At 47.5% G+C, this 23,128-nt stretch overlaps 1 protein-coding gene and 1 pseudogene across 1 annotated transcript; one reads left to right on the top strand and one right to left on the bottom strand.

The window, feature by feature from the left end:
* Positions 1–4,370, bottom strand: LOC101766619 (protein DETOXIFICATION 40). The gene is made up of 7 exons (XM_004982480.4): positions 3,864–4,370; positions 1,431–2,062; positions 1,271–1,327; positions 915–1,153; positions 679–797; positions 491–577; positions 1–382 (listed from the first exon to the last, which is right to left on the bottom strand). Exons 1-7 carry the CDS (start codon positions 4,203–4,205, stop codon positions 320–322), a joined length of 1,539 nt encoding a protein of 512 aa, XP_004982537.1. The 5' UTR covers positions 4,206–4,370; the 3' UTR covers positions 1–319.
* A 16,080-nt stretch (positions 4,371–20,450) lies between these two features.
* LOC101773523 lies at positions 20,451–22,265 on the top strand (annotated as a pseudogene).
* Positions 22,266–23,128: the final 863 nt, after the last annotated feature.

Below are 23,128 nucleotides of genomic sequence, written 5' to 3'. Positions count from 1 at the left end.
TGAGCTGAACAGGCGGCCAAGCAATCGCATATAAGCATTTCTCAACAAATTTGTTTGAGTTCTCAGATAGGAACATACACAAAATAAATGAGTACCACAAAATTAACTAGCACTTATCAATGGTTTTCAAAAAGCAGCTACTTCCATTAAACATTTGCAGAATCGCTGTCCATAAGGTCCTTCATTGCAGGAGGCGCATCAAATTCCTTCTGTGATGAGCACATCGCGCACCCCCGGTTTCACTGATGACCCAATAATAGAGGACCATATCCATGCCTCATTCTTTTGGGTTGCCAATAGAGGAAACTTCATTTCATTCTTAATCTAGCAATAGGGGAGATTTTTCTTCCCACTTGTTTAATCTTTTCTGCGCTTCTTCCACCTGCAACCAAAGGACAGACGGCATGGGTTTAGCATCTCCCGTTCTTGTCAAAATGCAAATATGTCTTTTGAAAAGCATAATTAGTACATAGTAGGCAAACCAACATACCTCTTTGACCCAGTTGGTCCTGAATGTAACCCAGATCAGGATCAAGGTCTGCATCAGTGTGCCACCAATCATGCCGCTCCAAATGCCCTGCATTATTTTGGACAGATACATCTCTGGTCATATATCCAAGGCATCATAAAAAGGTCAAAGGTGAAAGGGATCAAGAACAATGTCCAGAGATGTGTTACCGCCGCTCCGAGGTCGAAGTAGAAGCCGAGGAGGCACCCGAGGGGGATGCCGACGATGTAGTAGCAGCCGACGTTAACGTACGCGACGAACGCTTGCCATCCGCACCCCACGGCCACCCCTGTTATCCAAAACATTTTCACCATCTACGCGTTCTAGAGTGAAGGCGCCAGTTCGTTCTCTGCCGTGACTAGGAGGCAGGAGCTAGCAAATGTAATGTGCTCTGCTGTCTACTGACCGGAGAGGACGGGCTGGATGCCGTTGAGGATGAGAGTGAAAGCCAGCAGTGGCGTCAGTTGGGACACTGCCCGTGACACGTCCTCGCCCTCGGTGAAGATGTAGCTGATGTAGTCCCGGCAGAGCAGGATGACGACGGAGATGATCACCGACAGGATGAATGACAGCACCGTCACCACCAAGACAGAGAACGCCGCCGACTTGGGGTTGCCGGCGCCAAGCTCATTGCTCACCCGGACACTGAAATCATATACAGAAATGACCATTTCCCGCTCGTGTTGTTACTAATCTTCTCAATGAATAAACGAGTTCAGTTTGGTTGCTAATGTTAGCTAGATTTCAGAACGATTAGCCTACCTGGCAGCTGCATTGAACCCAACCGAGATCATGAACACCCACCCTGAGATTGTCATGCTACAACAGAGCACGCAAAAAACGTGTTACCTAATCTTCTGATTTCTAAACAATGCATGTATCACTTAGGCTAATGTTACCAGAGAATAATTAATAATGTTACCAGACAGAGAGCGATGCCAACGCAAGCTCGGGGTCCTTGAGGAGTCCAGCGATGAGCACGAGTATCTGGAAGTACCAGGTCTCGAGGCAGAGCATGACGGCGGATGCGAGCGAGAGCTTGAAGAAGCTGGGCAGGCCGGAGAATGCCTGCCACGAGAACCCCGTCCACGTGAGCCTGCACCGGCGGCTGGTGACGATGTAGACGAACTGCGCGACGACGATGGCCCACCAGCTGACGCTGAGCATGAGCGAGGCGCCCAGGAGCCCCAGGCCGAGCTTGTAGACGACGAGGTAGCTGAGGGCGAGGTGGGCGGCGAGCGTGGCGGCGGAGATGTAGGCGCTGGGCGCCATGATGCTCTGCGCCTGCAGGAACTTCTGGATGGGGAAGTTGGCGGCGTACGCGAAGATCTGCGGGACGAGGCCGTAGACGAAGACGGCGGCGGCGGACGCGATCTCCGGGGACTCGCCGAGGAGGACGAGGATCGGGCGGGAGAAGGCGTAGAGGACGGCGAGCGGAACGCCCGTCGCCATGAGCAGCACCGTCGAGCGCTGCAGGTAGACGCCCAGCATGTCGTACTTGTGCGCGCCGTAGGCTTGCCCGCACAGCGTCTCCACCGCGCTCCCCATGCCCAGCTGCACACAGTCCGGCCATGAGCCGCCGCCGTCAGTCAGAGTTCTTCATTCCCAGGGCTCATCGATCGTTGGATTATTTTGCAGATCAAATCGAGACGCACGGTCCATGGACGTCGGCGTCAGGAAAAGCGATGAGGAGGAGCCAATGCAGAGGCCTGTTACGTGTGCCGTGGCATGGTTCCATTTGGAGCTATTCATTCCATCGTGTCATGTGGTGATGGCCGGCATAGACTGGCAGCGGATCGACAGCGGGCAGCCGGCCGTCGAATCAGCGGCGGAATCTTTGCCTTTGGCTCTGGAATGTGGTTCCACACAGCGACGCTGGCCACGCTTGGCGTTGTGTTCCGAGCATCTATCTGAATGACTGTTCTTATCATTTTAGAGCTGTGGTATATGTCGATGCTGCTTAGATGCCCTGGTCCCGATGCTGCTTTGGCTACAGGACGTGAGGACGAGACCACGTGTTTTCTTCGAGATCGTGGAGTCCAAACCTCCAACGTGACGGGTAATGCTACTCGTATCTCGTTCCTGTCACGTACCGGGTATCAGACTAAACAGTGAAGGAAGTTATGTGCTAGAACCAGCAGGGGACCGAGTCGTGGATGATGTCTACCAGCTCAGGCAGGTACCATGTAATGCCCACTGTCATTACTAGCGTATGTTGGCAGTTGAGGAGGTAGAGACCTTCGCTTTTAAATTGTTATACTGCTGGTTCAAATCCGGGATCAATCAAACATATAAAGATATAAATGCGAATAGTGGAACCTCTGTTCGAGTTTTCGACTAAGCCTATGTGCTCACAGGATTTAATCGGTGCTATATTTTCAGTGGTAGGTGATATCCCCTTCAACAGCGAGACATTAGTCATGGTTTCGCCAATCTCAAGAATCTGCCGGTTTAATCTCTCGGAGGCGCTTATAAAGGTAGGATTGTGTGCGTGTATTCATAAGAGTGAGTATATGAGCATCTTCGTATGTACTATATTTCGCAAAAAAGACATATGAAGACATAAAAGTTTTTATTAACCACTGGTGGTAGGTAGGACAAAACTTTGTGGGTAGGGGTGGTATAGGAAAAGTAGACCAGGTAGTAGCTGAATCATCGATGAGAAGATTATAAAGTTGAAAGGTATTAGTAGAAAAGGTAACCTCGTCTCGTTATATTATCCTAGAACTTCTAAAAGTTCTTAGATATTTTACTTAGTGCATACCTATATATGGAAGGAACGAAAGCGGATGTGATCATCCACTCCGACACACTTGCTGCTACATCAGCACTCATCGAGTGAAAAATATGAGCATCAAACGCTGCTGGCAGGTTACACCACAAGAAAAACTTACCAGCTGAGCTATGCTAAGTTTGTGTTGACCACGTGTTTATGGGCAATAATTAAGCCAAATGAGCCCGTTCGGAATGCCCGTCGTTGATTTCGCTTTTTGACTAGATTATTGCTCGCTGTTGAACGTCAAGAGAGAAGGATCTGCCGAAAACAGCTTCTGGCTGCGGCGTCGATCGCTAATCACCCTCGTTTATATCGTTTCGCTTTGCTACTCTGTCCTTGCTAAGAAGATGAAGAACGCGCGCTAAAGATAAGAAAAATGGTTCGAGCACATGATAACTTTTGTTAAGAGATAAGAAGGAACAATCGAGTGTGATTGGACGAGCCCAACAAGGAAAGGATGATATGGTCGTCAGGCTGATGGTTAATAGAGAGATGACGAGAGCATCACGGATCGAGACGAATACTTGCTTGGTGTACATAGAGTAGAATCTCGAGAGACGAAGGGAAGGAGCAGCGTACCATGAGGCCGTAGGCGAAGACCTGGATGCCCGTGTTCCCCAGCGACGCGGCGGCGAGCTCGAGCGTGCCGAGGTGGCCGGAGAAGATCTGCGTCGACATGGACATGAGGTAGTTGATCATGTACACCACCACCGCCGGCGCCGCCAGCCGCACCAGCAGGCGCATCTCCACCAGCGTCGCCGCGGACATCCGGCGGCCCCACGGCAGGGACTCATCGCTCAGGATGCTCTCCAGCCGCCCGCTCACCGCCTCCACCCCGTGCCCGCTGCCGGTGTGGCTGGCCGTCGCCGCGGCTAGCAGCGGGCTCTCCAGCTTGCTCGCCCCGGCGGCGCCACCCGCCATCGTCGCCGTCGGTCAGGCGGCGTGGGCGGATTGCCGTGTGCGCTCGTGGGTAGAAGATGCTTTGTTGCCTCGCTTTGGATCTAGCTGTGTGGGCGTGGGGGATTATATAAACGAGGTCGTCGCGACGGGCGCACGGAGGAGGACAAGTTGGTTGTATACATGGACGAGGTGAAATGGCGGATTGGTTGTTGTTTATTTTCCTTTTTGTAACTGTATTAAAGTGACGTGGTGGAGTTTGGTTCGCGCCGGGCAGCTGCCCTCCTCGTGCTAGCGCTCGCGGTAGACTGCAGGTAGTACTGGCAGCTCTCGTTCCCGATCGGGGGCAGTATCGCAATGCGTTAATGCTCGACCGGCCAGTTAACAGGCAGCTTGTTATTAGCTTCCTGAGCCCGGCATGCCGTGCTCGCGCGCGGACGAGCGTCGTCTTGCTACCAACCTGAAAAAGGCAAATCTTACCCATAATGAGACGGTCCAGACGGTTCCGTTGGCTTTGCTCCAAGGAGTAGGTAGTAGCGATGGCCGAGTTCTAAACGTGCTAGCTGCGCGATGCGCGTGTCCAGTGCAGATCACATCGATGGTAGCATTATTTGCGTGGGACAATTGAGCTGGCCACCTAGGTAGGAGCTACACGGGAACTGGCCGGGGGGTCGCCGCTGCATGCGGTCAGTGATGACGCGAACCCGCGGATGCTACCACGCTGTTGCGTCACCTGTTACGTGTCGCGTACCTGCCGATTTTAATCCCCCTCGCTCACCCTCCTCCTCAAGGCGCCTGACAGGCACGCCCGGATTTGCTCTGGACCGCCGCCGGAGCAGGACAGAAATACTTGTACATCCTTGTTTGCTTCTTTTGTTTCTACTCTTGTTGTTGGTATATTATACGATGGAGACAGCAGCATCGTACACATCTGCTGCTGCTTCTTTTTCTGCTTGTCTAAAGTATCTTACGTGCGCTGAGACCTGACAGCATGATTAGGAGGAGGCCGTGCGAGGAAAAAAAAAAGTAGCAGGTGTTTAGATTTCACGGATCGAATCGGACTTGACAGGGAATAAATTAGTAAAAGAAAAAATGGCGCCATTCGGATGCTAACTAGAAAAACTAAACATGAGCTAATTATAAAACTAATTGCAGAAATTCTGGGCTAATTCGCGAGATGAATCTATTAAACCTAATTAATTCATCATTAGCAAATAATTACTCTAGCACCACATTATCAAATCATGGACGAATTAGATTTAATAGATTCGTCTCGCGAATTAACCTCCATCTGTGCAATTAGTTTTATAATTAGTTTATATTTAATACTCCTAATTAGCATCAAATATCCAATGTAACATGATCACAAACAAATTCCCGCGGCAGCGAAAACATTGTGCAAAAAGGAGCAGCAGCTGCCACCACAACTCACTGGTAAGCGGTAGCAGTAGCAGCCTCTTGTGGCCGGCAGCCCGGCGGCGGAGACGTGCCCTTTAAATTGCTCGTCGTCACTCGTCAGGCATATTATACGTGCTCGCGTGTTCCTCTTTTCTAAACAAAAGGAAAGGGATTACGGTATTTGTTTAGACAATCTTAGTACGAGGTCCAACCAACTACTAGCGCCGGGCGAAGCTGCACGTCCACTAGAGTAGGAGCGTGCGGCGCCATTATTTAATTGCTTTGCTTAATCAGAGATAGATAGATATCGTATGCGGATTTCTGAAACTTAACATCAAGGACCAGGACTTGGCTGTAAAAAAGAGTACTAGCGCAGACACTACTGGAAAATATATATATATATATATATGCGCGCGGTTGGCGTGGGATGAGGTGATGACAGATTGACCTGCCTGGTTCTTGAAGATGTTTATGGGCTGGAAGGTGGGTGTGGCCATGTGGGTATGGGTGGATAGAGCGGGAAACCTATATAACTTTCAATTTTTTTAAAATTCGTGCGAGCAACCTAGTTCCATCCCTCTCGAACCCTAGCACACCATGGTGGCTACTACTACCGCTGTCGGCCTAGCGCCTCCTCCACCAGCCAAATCGCGCGGCCTCACGCGCTTCCTTTGCCGACGCGCCGTGCTCCTTCGCGGTCGCGCCGCCTCCCCCCGCACTCGTCGCCTCCTCCACGGCCCCAGCACCTCCCTTTGCGCACCGTCACCGGCCCTGACACCTTCCCTGCCACGCGACGCCGGCCTCTTCTCCTCAACCACGAGCGCGGTCTTTCACCCTCCCCATCGTGTGCATCACTGCTGCCTGCTACTGCCGCCGGTGCTACTATCTTTGATGAAGAAGAAGCTATTGGGTTTTTTCAAAATGTTGAATTAGATTTAAAAAAATGTTGAATCTAATTTTTGAAGATGTTGAAATAGATTGCAAAAAATGTTGAATGTGGTATTTTTTTTCCAAAATGTTGATACATGTTTTAGAAAATATTGAATCTATTATTTTTGAATGTTGGTCTAATTATAAAAAAAAGTTGAATCTATTTTGTTGTAACGTTGAATTAAACTTCTGATTTTAGAGCTGTGGTATCGATGCTGCATAGATGCCCTGGTCCCGACGATGCTGTTGGCTACAGGACGTGAGGACGAGACCACGTCTTTTCTTCAAGATCACGGAGTCCAAACCTCCAAGGTGACGGGTACTGCTACTCGTATCTAGTTTCTGTCACGTACCGGGTATCAGACTAAACAGTGAAGGAAGTTATGTGCTAGAACCAGCAGGGGACCGAGTCGTGGATGATGTCTACCAGCTCAGGCAGGTACTATGTAATGCCCACTGTCATTACTAGCGTATGTTGGCAGTTGATGAGTTAGAGACCTTCTTAAATTGTTATACTGCTGGTTCAAATCCGGAATAAATCAAACATATAAAGATATAAATGCCAATAATGGAACCTACTATTCGAGTTTTCGACTAAGCCCATGTGCTCACTTTTTTTATTTAAGAATTAATCAGCGCTATTCTTTTAGTAGTACGTGAGATGCCCTTTGACAACGAGACGTCAGTCATGGTTTCGCCAATCAAGTTCAGGGGTCCTGCAGGCTCAACCGGCCTGGCCACGTCGCCTTTTTTTGCTGCCGCTAGATCGCGGCCGACCGTGTGGTCCGGAGGCTGCCACAGGCTCACGCAATTTTGAAAAAAAATCCTTCACCCTTGCTATAATCGTAGATAGGTCCACGCAGGCCCTTGCGCTGCATTGAACACGTTCGATTTCTTTGCAATGTGCCCTCTGGGTTCCAAAATATTTCAACACCAAGAAGAGAAAATTTGGAAATCGTGTCGATTTTGCAGAAAGACGCCCGCCTCCACTTTACGAGAAACCCCCCGCTGCCCCGCCCCGCGGTCACGCGCCCGCAGCCCAAGCTGCCACCCCCTCCCATTCATCCCTCTCCCTTTCTCTCTCCTTTCCTCCTGATCGCCCTGCTCCCCGCCGCCGCTTCCCCTTCATCCTTCTCTCCGTTCGCGTGCCCTCCTCTCCGTCCCCACCCGCCGCGTCGGCAAAGTCCGTGACCCTCCCTCTTCCCAGGCGGCCAATCCGACAGCTTTTTGCTAGCCTCTTTGCCTGCCCCACCATGGGATGGCGTCCTCCTGGCACGACGGGCGGCATGGTATGGCATGCCTCTAGTTCGCCTGCGCTGCTCAACCTCCTCGGGCTCATCTCCTTCCTCTCCACAAGCCCCCTCCGCTCCCCACTGGATCCCACCGCCGCCGCTGGCAGTGCTGCTCTCCAGCTCGCTCGCCGCGCTCTATGCGTTCCACTACGCCCGCCGCACGTTGGTCCACCCGCTCCGCCTCGCTCGATCCCCGTTGACGGCAAGGACGTCAACATGTCCGGGGCCAGCGCCGCCGCCACCAAGGTCCTGCTCCGCACCCCTTCACCTCTGCCACCACCTCCTCCTTGCTGCCCAAACCCTAGCGGTGGTACTGACCCGTGCTCGCGTGCGCAGCTACAGGAGCTCGGCGAGATGAAGCGCCGCCTCAAGGAGATGGAGGAGGAGGCCGCCGCGCTCCGTGAGATGTAGGCCAAGGTCACCAAGCAGATGCAAGGTTCGGAATCCGCTTCCTCATGTGTGCTACTTTTCCCCTAAAAGTTACAAGATCCGTGTCATTGCAAAAAAGTTTTGCGTTAGCTTGCAGCTGCTTATCAGTAGTTGCAAATTAGCTGGTTCGATTAGAACTTGGAAGCTATATGATTTGCTGTGCTGGTTTGTTTTCGTTGACGTGCGTAGGGCCGATGCGCAAATAATTTGCCTTAGCTTGCAGCTGCTTATCAGCAGTTCCAAATTAGCTGGTTCGATTAGAACTTGGAAGCTATATCATTTGCTGTGCTTGTTTTCGTTGATGTGCGGACATTGAAGTAATGTAGGGTGGTTGGGGAAATTTGTAGTAAATTGCATCTGCTTGTCGGTTGTTGGGAATTGGCTCATTGTCGGTTGTTGGGAATTGGCTCATTGAGTTAGAACTTGTAAGGATTAGTGGCCCAAGAAGGGGTTTGAATGGGGGCTTTTTTCTAATTTTTAAAATGAGAAAAACAAATCTTAACCTAGATAAATAGTGATGCCCAAACTGTAAAGTTCAAACCTATGAACTAAGCATACTATCAAGGATAAAACCTAGCAATTAGCACACTAAGATATATATTGCAATCTAGGCAAGATATGAGGAAAACAAACACAACAAGAACAAGAGCAAAACAACAAGTAAATTGCAGGAAGTAAATGCTCAAAGGAAGTGTTGAAACATAAAGAGAGAGGACACGAGACAACCGGATTTTTCCCCCTAGTATCGAGGAGTTGACGCTCCCCCCTAATCCACGTTGGAGCACTCACTAAGGGTTTTGCTCCCTCTCAAGCCACCAAGACTTGAGTGCTCACTAAGAATATCCTTTCTCCATCTCTAGAATGGCGGACTTCAAACCGTGTACAAGATCTTCCTCTTAGGGCTGCCACAATCTCCAAGAGCTCATCAAGAACCTCCGAATCACCAAGACCATCTAGGTGACATCAACCACCAAGAGTAATAAGCCTCAATGCTTCACTTGACAAGCACTAAGGTCAGCCACGAACTAGATGCACACTTATCACTCTCAAGCACTAAGAGAAGTCCTTAATCATGCAAATCACAAATCACTTTTGGCTCTAGCGCACTCTCATTTGCTCATAGGCTGCTTGAAGTCTTCAGGGTTCAAGTGGAGCTCAAATGACCCAGAGGAGGGGTATAAATAGGCTAGAGAACACCAGCTAGCTGTTAGAAAAGTGCTGCAGAAAAGCACGCCATCGGATGTTCCGATGGTTTCCATCCCCGGGGCGTCGAAACATCCGGTCACTCACAAGTTCAAATTCTAGCCGTTAGAAAAGTAACAGTGAAAAGTTCATCCGATGGTTTCTTCGACGGCCTCGAGCTGAGCATTGGATCATCCGGTGTTGAACGAAGTTTGGCCAAAAACCTTCCGTCAGCTTCAATTGAAAATATGTTTGCTCCGACGCATTCATCCGATGATCATACGTAGGTCGTTGGATCAACCGGTGCTGAAGGCCCAAAATCCAAAAACCTTCTGTCAATTTAGTTTGAAAATATGCTTTGTCCGATGGTCTGTACCAATTTGTCTGATGGTAGCATCGGAACAAGTGATGCCTCCCTACAAAGATTCTAGCCTTGGAAAATTAATCCGATGCAACTAAAAAAATAGGGCGTCGGAACATCCAACGGTCCCCTTATCTTTATAACTCATCCAATTTAATCTCCTTTGAGTTTTTCATCGATTTCTTCGCTTCTTAATTTCTTCCATGAGTTATTTGAGCTACCAAATGCCAAAGAGTAATGAGTGTGCATCATTTTCATGGCTAGATTCACATGATCAAACTACTACCATCGAAACCCCTTTTAATAGTACGGTCCATGAGCTACAAACTAGAAAAACCTATACTACACTAAGTGTATTTCGTATCCTTGTGACACTTAGTTCTAGAAAGGTCCTTAGCCTTGTCGCATTTTCTCCATGTCCGTTTTTTCAATTCAAATTAGGGGGCTACATTCCAATATACCCGTGACGAGATAACCAATGGTATATCCGCTTCAAAACACACGGGTTAGCCACAAGCATAAGGTTGCCATTTATCACCGAAACACACCCTTACCAAAGGTGCGAAAGGGCCTAGATGACGCCTAGGTTTCTCAGAACTTAGAAGCGAGATGATGTGGTGTGGTCGTTGTTGTTCCTATGAAGACATGGTGTTAGTGTGTTACTGCTCATCTAGAGTAGGGTGGGTGAGGAATTCTGCATTAACCTGCATCCGCTTTGTGTGTCTCAAAGAAATTTGATACCTAACAGATTTGTGAATAAAAAGAGATAACACTTGGAAGTTTAGGAAAAAACAATAGGTCTCCCTTTATAACGGGGTAGGGCTCCCCTTTTATAGTGACCCATGAGCCACTTTACATTCCGAAAATGTCCTTTCTCAACCACTACATTCCTAGAATATGCCATACATAAAGGTCATTGGGGGTAACGTATACCAATTGAATTCCTCCACATGGTCACATTTCTCACGCCTTCATCCTTTCAACCTCGGGACTTCACCTTCGCGCTAGATCGATCCTCAAGCCTCGTGTCTCCACCCTCGGTCCAAGATAGTTGTCCAACCTCGTGGCGCCAGGTTCATCATGCGGCTTCGAGAACCTATAACCTCGCGAAGTCTCCCTTCAGGTTCCGTTCCTGAGTAAAGAGTAAGAAGGTGAAAGCTCGGTGTTCAGGATTGATTCCGAACACTCGAGGGTTATCTCAGTTGGAGTTTAATCATCAGCTATCAGTTGCCAGCTTTGAGTCCACAAAGAAGATGCGAGGGTATGAGTTTTACTAACATAATAGTTTTCATAAGAACTTACGAGGTTAACTAAGTTTTGTTCCTTGGTCAAGAATTTGTGAGGTTAGAGAGTTTTTACCCATGAACGACGCTCGAGGGTGTTTAGTTTTTTGGTGATCCACAACAGTAGCCCCTCGTGGGCGAGGGTCGACTCCGACGGGCCGAACCCACGACAAAGGATCGTTCTATTAAAAATGTGACCTCGAGCGTCGGAGGAGAGATGAGCCAACAGTTACTTTTTATGCCTGACGTGCTGATTTTTGATTGGTTGTCGCTTCGGCTTCAGTCGAGGTTCGAGGTGTCCGTTCACGCCCGTTAGATCCCCTATAAAAGGCGGGGGGTGCAGGTCGCTTGGGGCTACCCTCGCTTTTTGTTGTGAGTTTGCGCGGTGTTTGCTTAGTGCTTTGAGATTCATGCTTCCTTTGCTGTTTTCGTCGATCTTCATAGCTTCGAAGGTATTGTTCTTATCTATATTTTTCATTCTTTGTTTGCCTCTTGCTTTATTTTTTTGCTTTTTTGATTTACTGTTATGTGTTGTTCAGCTGCCTCAAATTATGCAAACCATGAGATTGATGACTCCTGAAGAGTTAGCAGAGCAAGCAAGGTTGCGTGGTGATGCTCCCGAGGGACAACAGGCTCATGAGGGTTCTGATCATTTGGAGATTTCTTCCGATAGTGATAGTGGGGAGGATCTTACAAATGTTGAGGCTGACCCATCGGAGCTTATGGTTGGCAAGAATACTTTCCCTCCAACCTTTCGCTTTGAGCGCTCTTTTGTTTCACAGAATACTATTGAGTTTTATGTCAGGAAGGGCTATTTTCCCGAGGGTGTTGCTAGGCCTCCCGACGAGGAGCTTGTGCCAAAACCCAATATTGGTGAGGCTGTGGTCTTCAGGGATTTCTTTATTGCCGGCATGCGGTTTCCTTGTGATAAGATGTTGCCTCAGATTTTGGATAGATATGGTGCTAATCTTCATCAGCTTACACCTAATGCCTTCGTGACGCTTTCTAAGTTTCACTGGATCGAGCGCACATTTGGAGGCATGATTGATGTTGATGGTTTTGCGAGGCTCTTCGAGCTTGATATTTAAAAGAAGAGGGTTGAGTTTGATGATGAGGAGGGGGCTTTTGAGACGCAGTTCGGCTGTTGCATGTTTATGACCCGGATGAAGAATGAAAGTAAGAAAATTTCCAGGGTCGAGCTCTCTATGGCACAGAAGAACAGATGGGACGACGAGTGGCTTAGCTATTGGTTTTACATCAAGATGGACATGTTCGAGGTTTCTGGCTATGGTCAGCCGTTCTACCCATTCTTCAGGATGTCTCCATTTGAACATTACAACTGCTCCACCATTCTTAAGGACAAAGGCTTTCCGGGTTTGCAAGGATGCCTTTGTTCTTGCTTGTTCGTCTGTTGCCGGGCGACACTTAGTTGAAGAATTTTTGGCTGCAGACATCTGGCCCCTTTCTCGTGGATGGGCGCCAAAGAATATTGTGATGAAGATAGTGCCATGGTACCCTAGACCGATTCCTTTTCCTATTTTTGGATTGAGTTTGCCGAAGGGGGCTAATGCTGGTGCTTTTGTTGACGAAATCGAGAGGCGGGCTGTGGATATTTTGGGGCCCTGTCACAAGAATGAATTTTTGTTTACTTGTAGAATTTTTGTCTGCTTGTAACTTTGTTACGCATGGTCTTCGAGTGAATCGTGTTTTTTCAGAGATGGGCATAGAGGTGGAACCTCACGTCAAACCTCGCAAACCCTCTAAGCGGATGCGCGAGGTTGGCGCGACTGGTTCGGTTGAAATTGGTGGAAATAGGGGGAAGGGAAGAAGAAGAAGAAATCTGATGACTCAGCTTCTTTGCCTATGGTCGAGGTTAGCAAGAAATCCAAGACCTCTGGCCTCAAGGCTCTTAAGAAGAAAAGTTTACTTGGTCAGGGCTCCTCTGCTGATCAGCAGTTGAGCTTTTCCGGCAAAAGGCCCGAGGTTGGCAAAAGCTCTGTGCTTACAAAGCGCGAGCCCAAGGCCAAGTTAGATACCACAAGGTTAGAGCTCGAAGACCGAAGCCTTGGCTGGGTTGAAGTTGAAAAAATCTAGAAAGAAATCCGGAGTAAGAATTGTAAATGTCCTAGATGATGATGATGACGATGAAGGATTTTTGGATGAGGATTTGTCTCTGGCTTCGTCTTTGCGCCTCAAGGCTGAGAAAAGGAATTCTCAAAAAGAGCTGCACCCCAAGGCTGTTGTTGCTGCCAAGAGTGACAAACCTGACCCGGTGCCTGCTGAGCCAGGTAAAATGTCGTCAAATTTTCGCCTAAATTAAGCTTCATAGATTCCAGCGGTGCCTCTATTAAATTTTTTATGGAATTGCAAAATATTGTTGGCGTAGCTGGAGAGCCATACAACGAACCCTCATTGCTTCTAAGAGTGGATCCCATGCCCGAGGGTTTTGCTCTGCCTCAATCTGTGCTCGACTACAACAAAGCTTTTGGTACGGATTTTAAGGAAAAATTGTTGTATGTGCATGTGCCCGGGTTAGGTGAGGATGACGATCCTTTCAATCCGCCACTTCTATGGGGATCGAGGGACTCACTTCGAGTTGTATATGAGATAGCAGAGGTAGCTTTGGGAAAGGCTAAAATTGATATTTCTTCCGAGGTTCCTGAGGAGGGCGTGGTTGCTAAGGAAGAAGAGAAAATTCCTCAGGTTCCTACAAGGGTTAAGTCTTCTACTCAAGATGATACTCGAGGAAGTTCATTTGATCCCGAGGGTGAGTATTTTGATGATGTCTCTTATTTTGTTTGATTCTTTTTTACTTGCTTGCTTATATTATGTTCGCTATTTTGACAGAGTATGAGAAGTCTTTGCAGTGTTACGATCCTAATCAGTTGGTAAGAATAACAGCTACTCTCAGGTATAAGGTATTGCTTTTGCGACTATCGAGGTTTAAGTGGTTTAGTAATGCGATCTTTTTCTCAGTTTTTTACTTGCTTTTTGTCGTTTCTCTTTTTAGGTTGTGATTGGTGGGAAGGTTGCCGTTGATGGGATTCGGAAGAAAGAGAAAGCTGCACTTACCCGCAGCACTAAAATTGTCAAGCTCAAGGCTGAGATTGCGAGGTTGAAGAAAGAGAATACTGCTTTAAATGATCTCAAGACCTCTCTTTCTGAGGAAAACATAGATTTAAAGAAGAACAAAGAATTGCTTGTGAGAACATGTAGTGACCTCGCTCAGAGGGTAGAAAATTTGGAGAAGAATTCACAAGACAATCTTGGAGTTTTGGAGAAATTGTGACGCACTATCGAGAAAGATTCAACAACTATTTCATCTTTGAAAAAAGCTTGCGCCGAAAAGGATACGATGATCCATATGCCTGGCAAGAGCCTCGAGGACCAGAAAGTTTTTATTGATGAAGTGGAACAGGTGCTGAAGATTAGGTTTGCACAGATTCACGATGGATATAAACTTGCTTTGACAGAGTTTGGTGCAGAGCCCTTTCCTTTCCCTACTGATAAGGGTGCCAAAGAAATGTTTGATTGGATGGACCAAGAGTTTGAGTCCTTGCCCTTTGTCATTGCTAGGGCTAGCGACTACGCGACCTCTTTTTGCTACGAGGGCATGCTAAAATTGCTGAAGAGTGAGGGTTGTTCTGAATTTCTGAAGTTTGGGGTACGCAGCTATCAGTTTCCCTTAGCCTCGGAGCTTGACGAACAAGAGATGTCTAAAAACATTAAAATTGTGAAGAAAAATTTCATGAAACAATTTTGGGCAGCTTCTAGATGCGATCATGCGAGGATAGTTACTCGTGATCGACTTGTGAAGGTTTGTGTTCTTATCTCTTGTTTTATGTTTGTACCTTTTCTGGTTGTTTTCTTACTGGTATTATTTCATCAGGCCAAGGGAGACGAATCGAGGGAAGAAGGTGAAGCTGGTGGTTTTGGGCAGCACGAGGCGTAGGCTCGAGGCTTGATTTAGTTTGTTTTGAATCTTAGGGTTAGGAAGTGAAACATTTGTTGGTTGTAATATTTGGTGGTTGTAAACATTTGCTATACAGGATGGCTTTTCGACCTTAGCTATTTAAACATGGTAGTTAATTGTTGTGTTTGTCATCTCTCGTGCTTTTTGTTCATGCGCTAGTTCTCACGAATCCTTTTTGCTTCGAGGGTGTTTTATGTTTGGTTGTTGTGCCCGGTGCATTGCCTGAGGCTTCGAGCCCTTGGCCCTTGGAGCCGCGAGATTTCGAGGTTCGAGTTTTGGTTTTGCGATAGAAATTCTTTTCGGACTTGTAACAAAACTTGTAGCAAAAAGGAATGAATATTGTTTTTCTTTTTGGAAAAATGTCACCCCCCCTATTCCCTTTTGTGAAGGATTTGTTTAGGTTACTAAAGATTTGTGATGCTTGTACAATTATTTGTTAGTCTTGAGGGGGTTATTGATCCATTGCCTTAGTTTATTTTTCGCACAAAGGGATGAAGAGCCTTTTTTTCAAAAACAAACGTCAAATCCCCCTTCATTCCTTTGTGTGAAATGCGATGGTAGGTGCCTTTTTTTATTAGAGATTATGTTATCACTTCTGCTAAAGTTTGTGTATTTGAGTATTTTAAAGATAAGTCGACAAAAACTTGTCCTCGAGTTTTGTTGACTTAAAAATTTAACATAAAGTTGGGTCGAAATCGCAACTCTTGGTTGCTTCGACCATAAGGCTTGTAAACCTGCAAGGTTGGGTGGAATGTTTTATGAAAGCTGATCATTTAAAACTTGTAAGCCTGCGAGGTTGGATAAAAGTTCTTTGTCACATAGGAGTGAGGCTCAAATGCGCAGAAATGCAAGTTTTCGAGGTGTTTAAAGATTAAAATTGGTGCTGCAACCTGTTGTTGCTTCTGCCCCATGCTTGCACAAAAACGCAAATTTTTATCGCACAGAAATGCGAAATCTCACAACTTGTTGTTGCTTTAGGCTGGACTTTGCGCAGAAACGCAAGTCCTTCTTGCGCAGAAACGCAATTTTTTTGTCGCACAGAAATGCGAGGTTTCACAACTTGTTGCTGCTTTTGGCTAGATCTTGTGCAGAAACACAAGTCTCTTCGAGGTTTGACAATCATAAGATAAAAGGGGGAATTGTACTTCATTAGAATGCAAAGGGTTTACATGGATCTATCTCGTTAAAAACCTTGCCTCCAGTGTGCAGCCCCCTAGCAAGGAAAAGGGTATGATCCATTTGCGAAAAAGTAAATATGATAAGTAAATTTTGTGCCCTCGACATTGTTTATAGATTCACAAGTCGAATGCTTTTGTAAGCGTAGCGACTATGGGTAATATTTGCGTAAGTTGTCCACATTCCAAGAGTGTGGCAATTCTGCTCCAAGCTGATCTGAGAGGTAAAAGAATCCTTGCCTGTTGCTTTGAGTGACAACATATGGCCCTTCCCAAATCTCTTGTAACTTCCTAAGGTTCTCCCAATTTTTTCTCTTTTTGATAACTAGATCAACCACCTTGATTTCTTTTTTCACTACCTTCTTATCCCTCCACTTTCTTGTTTCTTGTTGGTACTTGTCAAGGTTCTCTGCTGCTTGGAGTATGCCAAGCTCTATCATATCTTTATCGATCTTTTCATTGTCTGATGTACCCTTGATTTTTACCACTATTAAGCTTTCGTTCTTGATTTCTTCAGGTGTCATTGCCTTAGAGTCATACAGAAGCCGGAAAGGTGTGAAGCCTAATGCTCTCGAGGCTGTGGTGTTGTGAGACCATATGACTCTTGGGAGCTCATCTACCCATTTTCCTTTCTTTTGGTCGTACAAGCATTTTTTGATGCTCAAAAAAATTATGCCATTTGCTTTTTCTACAGCTCCATTGGATTGTGGATGATATACTGAGGCAAATTTTACCTTGATTCCTATACTTGCACAGAACTCCTTGAAATCATTACAATCGAACTGCTTGCTATTGTCTACTATTAGCTCTCTGGGAACTTTGAATCTGCAGATGATGTTCTACCAAAAGAACTTTTGCACAAAGCTCGAGGTTATGTTCGCCAACGGCTTAGCCTCGATCCATTTGGAGAAGTAGTCGACTACCACCACTACGAACTTGTAGTTGCCTTGAGCGGTTGGTAGTGATCCCACCAAGTCCATGCCCCATCTCTATAGCGGTCAAGTTGACGGTATCAGTTGTACTCGTAGTGAAGGCGCTTTTTGCTAATTGGCTGTCTTTTGGCAGGCCTCGCAAGTTCTTACTAAGATTCAAGCATCGAGGATTGTGGTTGTCCAGAAGAAACCTTGCCTTATGGCTTTACCCACCAAGGCTTTGGTTCCGATGTGAGAATCGCAAAAACCACTATGGATTTCAGTTAGTAATTTGTTTCCACTCTCCGAGGTTATGCACCTTAACCAAGGAGCCGATATTCCAGATTTGTTCTCCATCAACTATGTCATAGCCCCTAGCCCTTTGCTTCATTCTGCTTAGTTCAGCCTCGTCATGAGGCTCGAAATGTCCCCTGATATAGGCCATGATTGGAGCCCTCCAGTCAAATCTAGTTATCTTGTTTTCTCACTTCTTGTTCGTAAGTTAGCCTCGACTCTTTTTAATCCCTCTAAGGTGTCTGTATCGTCTTGATCAATAGGGACAAGTCCTCTCTCTTGCTCTCTTTCGCCCTCGGTGGTTTCCTGCGGTGTTCTTCTTCTTCTTTGGTTGTGGCATTGTGGGTTGTTTTGTGGCTGAGAACATAGTGGGTGCCCTGTTGGTCTCAAAGAAATTTGATACTGAACAGATTTGTGAATAAAAAGAGATAACACTTGGGTCTCCCTTTGCAACGGGGTAGGGTTCCTCTTTTATAGTGACCCATGAGCAAATATCCTTCCTCAACCACTATATTCCTAGAATATGTTGTACATAAAGGTCATTTGGGGTAACGTGTACAAATTGAATTCCTTCACGTGATCACGTTTCTCATGCCTTCATCCTTTCAACCTGAAGACTTCACCTTCGCGCTAGATCGACCTCAAGCCTCGTGTCTCCACCCTTGATTCGAGATAGTTGTCCAACCTCACGGTGCCTGGTTCATCATGCTGCTCCGAGAACCTGTAACCTCGCGAAGTCTCCCTTCAGCTTCCGTTCCTTAGTAAATAGTAAGAAGGTGAAAGCTCGGCGTTCAGGACTAACTCGCAACACTCGAGGGTTAGCTCAGTTAGAGTTTAATCATCAGCTATCAGTTGCCAGCTTCGAGTCCATAAAGAAGATGCGAGGGTACGATTTTTACTAATAGAATAGTTTCCATAAGAACTTACGAGGTTAACTAAGTTTTGTTCCTTGGTCAAGAACTTGCAAGGTAGAGAGTTTTTACCCACGAACGACGCTCGAGGGTGTTTAGTTTTTTGACTATCCCCAACAGCTTGTGAGTAGTTGGGAATTGATTGGTTGCTTTAGAAGCCATGTGGTTGTTGTTTAGATTTTTGTTTTGGTTGCTGCATGGATGTGAATGCACCACATGATATTACCCTGTAATATTACTGCTTGGGTAGCTTTTGTGTTTAATAGGCTCCGTGTGGGATGGGTGATTGTGACCTGCATCTCTGTTTTATATCCTCTGTTATCATGGTCTCCCTGTCACTTAGGAGCTAGAAGGCTTGCTATGATAATATATAGAACGGGGTGCTGCTAGCACCCGGACGTCCGACGTCCGAACGTAGCATCGGACGCTGGGACGCTACTATTAGATTAAAAAAACTTCCACCGAAACATTTGCTTAATGTTGCAAGTAACATCGATTTCTGTTCGGCAAGCCATCATTTCAACAAGCAGCTCCTCCTCCCTGGTCGGACATACCCGCCTCGCGTCTATCCACAAAAACGAGTTCATAACTCAAAATCCCATATGCCATGGTCCCCTAACAGCAAAATTAGGCTAATAAACTTTTTGCAACATCTCGAACCAACAAGCGAAACGTCACAATTTAACTACTACAACATCTCAAAAGCAAATATTTGACATGAAAAATCAATCAACGGAAATCTCGATATGTCAGTCGCACATGTGTGAAACATTAAAAACCATTACATGTAATATTTACTTATAACAGTAGCAACATTGCAGATTTACTTGATAGATGATGCAACATCGAAGGTCAATTAGCGAAATATCTCAGGTAAGCTATTGCAACATTGAAAAGTCCAGTGCAGATCCAGAGACCTTGTCCATAAAGGAGCCTCGTATCCATCACAAAGAAGCTCCCTATCAGCGAGGCTGGCTCCTCACCGTGGAATGGCCAGCCCCCCACCGTGGAATCCGCTGTTGGGGGAGCCAGACCTACCGTGGAATCTAGCAGCTGGTCCCACAGTCGAGGAGCTCAATGCCATGGAGTAGCTCGTTATCGCCACTGAAACATCTCAAATCACCTCGTGCAACACCCAGAAATTACATGTTGCAACTCCAGTATCAACTATTGCAACAAGCCAACAAGTCCAAAAAAATCGCATATTGAAACATTGAGATGAACTCAAATCTGTACAATTTACACAATTGCAACAAATCGAAACATTTAAGAAAATCTTATGCAACATCGAGAAATGGCTAACGCAACAATATCACTTGCTGCAATATCAAGGAAAAGTATGTAGCATTTCAAATTAATTTATGCAACGTTGGGAAACACTAATCCCAACATCTCAAACCATCCAATGCATCGAAAAACTGAACATGAAACTGGACATCTCAAAACGAATATTGCAACATCAAAGACCATCTAATGCAACATCAGCAAACACTAATCCCAACATCTCAAAAATACCAACTGCAACATCATAAAGTTTCGGTGCATCATGGCTTACTGATGCCTCTAAACGTGGAGTCTTCTTCCTCCAGAGCACAATAGAATGCTCTCATGGAGTCATGGTGCATACATCCATTTTCCCCTACCATGGACCTCCTCCCGGTAGGCACATGAGTAGGAGCAAGCGCATGGCTCGGCCACTGGCATGGCAGCAAGCAACTCAGCATCCTGCGACCATGTCATCAAACGACGCAAATGGAATAGCTCATGACCCAGGTCGGCGGCGGCGGCACCCAGCGGGAGCTCGGTGGGCGCACTGCTTTGGCCTTTGGGGGTGTGGGGGCGGATGACCCTGCAATCTCACTAGCATCTAGTGTGTGTGGGCTGGATGCCTGATATGAGAAGGGGAGTAGTTTCTCATGGAAGGAACCAGAGGAGGGAAAAGTGAAAGGATAAGAACTAATGCGTGGACGCAAGGTGTGGTGAAGAAGCATAATATGTTTTTTCCGTGTGGACCCGTGTCCGATATTTTCACGATCCACCGGACGGCCAAGCTGTAGCATTACCGATAGAACGGCGGCCCCGTATCTCCATCTCGTGTCCCATTCCCACGTCAAAAATGAGAGCCGACTCATGGCCATCATGGCGGCGCAGAAGAGCGTGATCCTCTACCCCTCACTGGGCGTCGGCCATCTGAACCCCATGGTGGAGCTGGCCAAGCTCTTCCTCCGCCGTGGCCTGGCCGTCGTCATCACCGTCGTCGACTCGCCCGACAAGGACTCTGTGTTGGCCGACGCGATAGCGCGCCTCGCCGCCGCAAACCCGGACATCGCGTTCCACCTCCTCCCCGTTCCGTCCTGCGGCAGGGAGGACTACCCTCACGCCGTCATGCGCATCATGGACGTGATGCGTGTTGCCAACCCGGCGCTCCGGGAGTTCCTGATGGGCGCGCTCCCCGACGTCGAAGCACTCGTGCTGGACATGTTCTGCGCGGACGCGCTCGACGTCGCCGCCGAGCTCGGCATCCCATCCTACTTTTTCTTCGCCTCCGCGCTCGGCTACCTTGCCATCATGCTCCGCCTACCGGAATACTACCCCGCCGCCCCGTCCCCAATTAAGGACATGCCCGAGACCGTACTCCACTTCCCCGGCGTGCCGCCGATCCGCGCGCTCGACATGGCGGCCACGCTGCAGGACCGGGACAGCGACATTGCCAAGGCACGGCTTGCCCAGTGCACGCGCATGCTCGAAGCGAGGGGCATTCTCGTGAACAGCTTCGACCGGTTGGAGTCGCGGGCTCTTGAAGCGCTCAGGTGTGGCCTCTGCACGCCCAGGCGTTCAACTCCGTCAGTCCACTGCATCGGGTCGTTGGTCCTTCCTGGGAACACGGGAGGAATCAGCGAGAGGCACGCGTGCCTCGAGTGGCTGGACACCCAACCGGACCGGAGCGTCGTTTTTGTTGGCTTCGCTCAGGAACTCTCTATCTCTCTCGCTCTCAGTAACTCAACTCGAGCATGAACTCAGAGCAATAATGGCGACGAACGCCGCGGCCGCGAACCGGCCACTGGACTTGGCAAAACAATACAGAGGAACTCATGGCTACATATAGGCTACGGATTTATCAGGAGCTAACCTCCACGTCCGGCCTTCCCGCATGCACCTCCTCGACCTTCCTGCTCGCTAACTGACAGACTAACAAACTCAATCTATCCAACACCGGCCACGCAACAAACTTGCATGCACGTGCGCTCGTGCTGCACCACCACGCCGGCACCCGTGCACAGACTTGACCCGCACGCATGGACACACCAATAGCGTGGTTTATTCCTAACAGTTTTCCTCAGCTTCGGTAGCTTGGGAAGGTTCTCCAAAGCGTAGTTGAGGGAGATGGCGCGTGGGCTAGAGAACTCCGGGCAGAGGTTCCTGTGGGTCGTGCGGAACCCACCTGAGCACCAAAGTAACTCCGCCGAGCCAGACTTGGGATCGTTGCTTCCCGAGGGTTTCTTGGAGCGGACTAGGGAGAGGGGCTTTGTGGTGAAGAATTGGGCGCCGCAGAGCGAGGTGCTGCGGCACCCATCCATCGAAGGGTTCGCGATGCATTGTGGGTGGAACTCAGCGCTAGAGGGCATCGCATCTGGCGTGCCGATGATCTGCTGGCCGCTATATGCGGAGCAGCGGATGAACAAGGTGCTCATGGTGGAGGAGATGAAGGTGGGTGTGGTGATGGAGGGGTACGAGGAGGAGCTAGTGAAGGCAGAGGAGGTTGAAACAAAGGTGAGACTCGTGATGGCATCTGACGAAGGGGAGGAGCTTCGGCAGAGGGTCATGGTGGCCAAGGAGATGGCCGTAGATGCTCTCAAGACAGGGGCGTCGTCTGACGTGGCGTTTGATGAGTTCTTGACAGACCTGCAGAAAAGCAGAACCTCTACGGAGAAACGCGCCACGTGAATTGTGATGAACGGGTCATTATTCTTTGTTTTAGGATTTTAGGCTTGCCGTAGTGCTCAATTGTCTAGGAGGGAAAAATCAGAGGCATTCGAAACCATTTGCACCATGTGCGCGTGTGTACAGTATTTACTAAGAGGTGTGGTCATAGCTAGGTGTATCCACCACCTCTGTGGCGACAAGATTTGGAACGTTTTTCATAGGCATCGGTTGGACTTGAAATTGCTAGCTACTCCCTCCGTCCCAAATTATAGATCATTTTGACTTTATTAGATTCATAGACTTTGTTATGCACTTAGATATACCCTATGTCTAGATGCATAATAATATCTATGTATCTAGAAAAATTAAAACGACCTATAATTTGAAACGGAGGGAGTACCGATTTACAAGTTGACCTTTTTGCTATGAGTTTGTATATACAAGAGTAATATTGGAAGAAATACCGTAAAGTCAAAATTTCAAATATGTTCCTTTGAATACAATATTGTATTGATGTCAACGTCTTACTGCCTTCAGTGTGGCATATATACTGGCACGTATGTATATAGACCGTGTCCTTGATGTACTATGACTATCATGTAAATGAGAAAATCGAGGGAAATGGCGAGAGATGAATATTTCTTTAGCAGAGCAAAACAAAATAAGCCAGAATAACATGGTGGCTGACACTGTAGAAACCAACCCGGCTTGCATTGAGATGTGGAGAGGCCACTAGTGTCCAGTTAGCTATAGCTACGGAGCTGTTTGGGTTCTAGAGGCTAAAGTTTAGTCCTTGTCACATCAATATTCGGATGCTAATTAGGAGGACTAAATATGAGCTAATTATAAAACTAATTGCAGAAATCCTAAGCTAATTCGCGAGA

Source organism: Setaria italica, chromosome IX (genome assembly GCF_000263155.2).
Source record: "Setaria italica strain Yugu1 chromosome IX, Setaria_italica_v2.0, whole genome shotgun sequence".
NCBI lineage: Eukaryota > Viridiplantae > Streptophyta > Magnoliopsida > Poales > Poaceae > Setaria > Setaria italica.
Note: the sequence above shows the minus strand (reverse complement) of the source record. Positions and strands in the feature narration are given on the sequence as shown.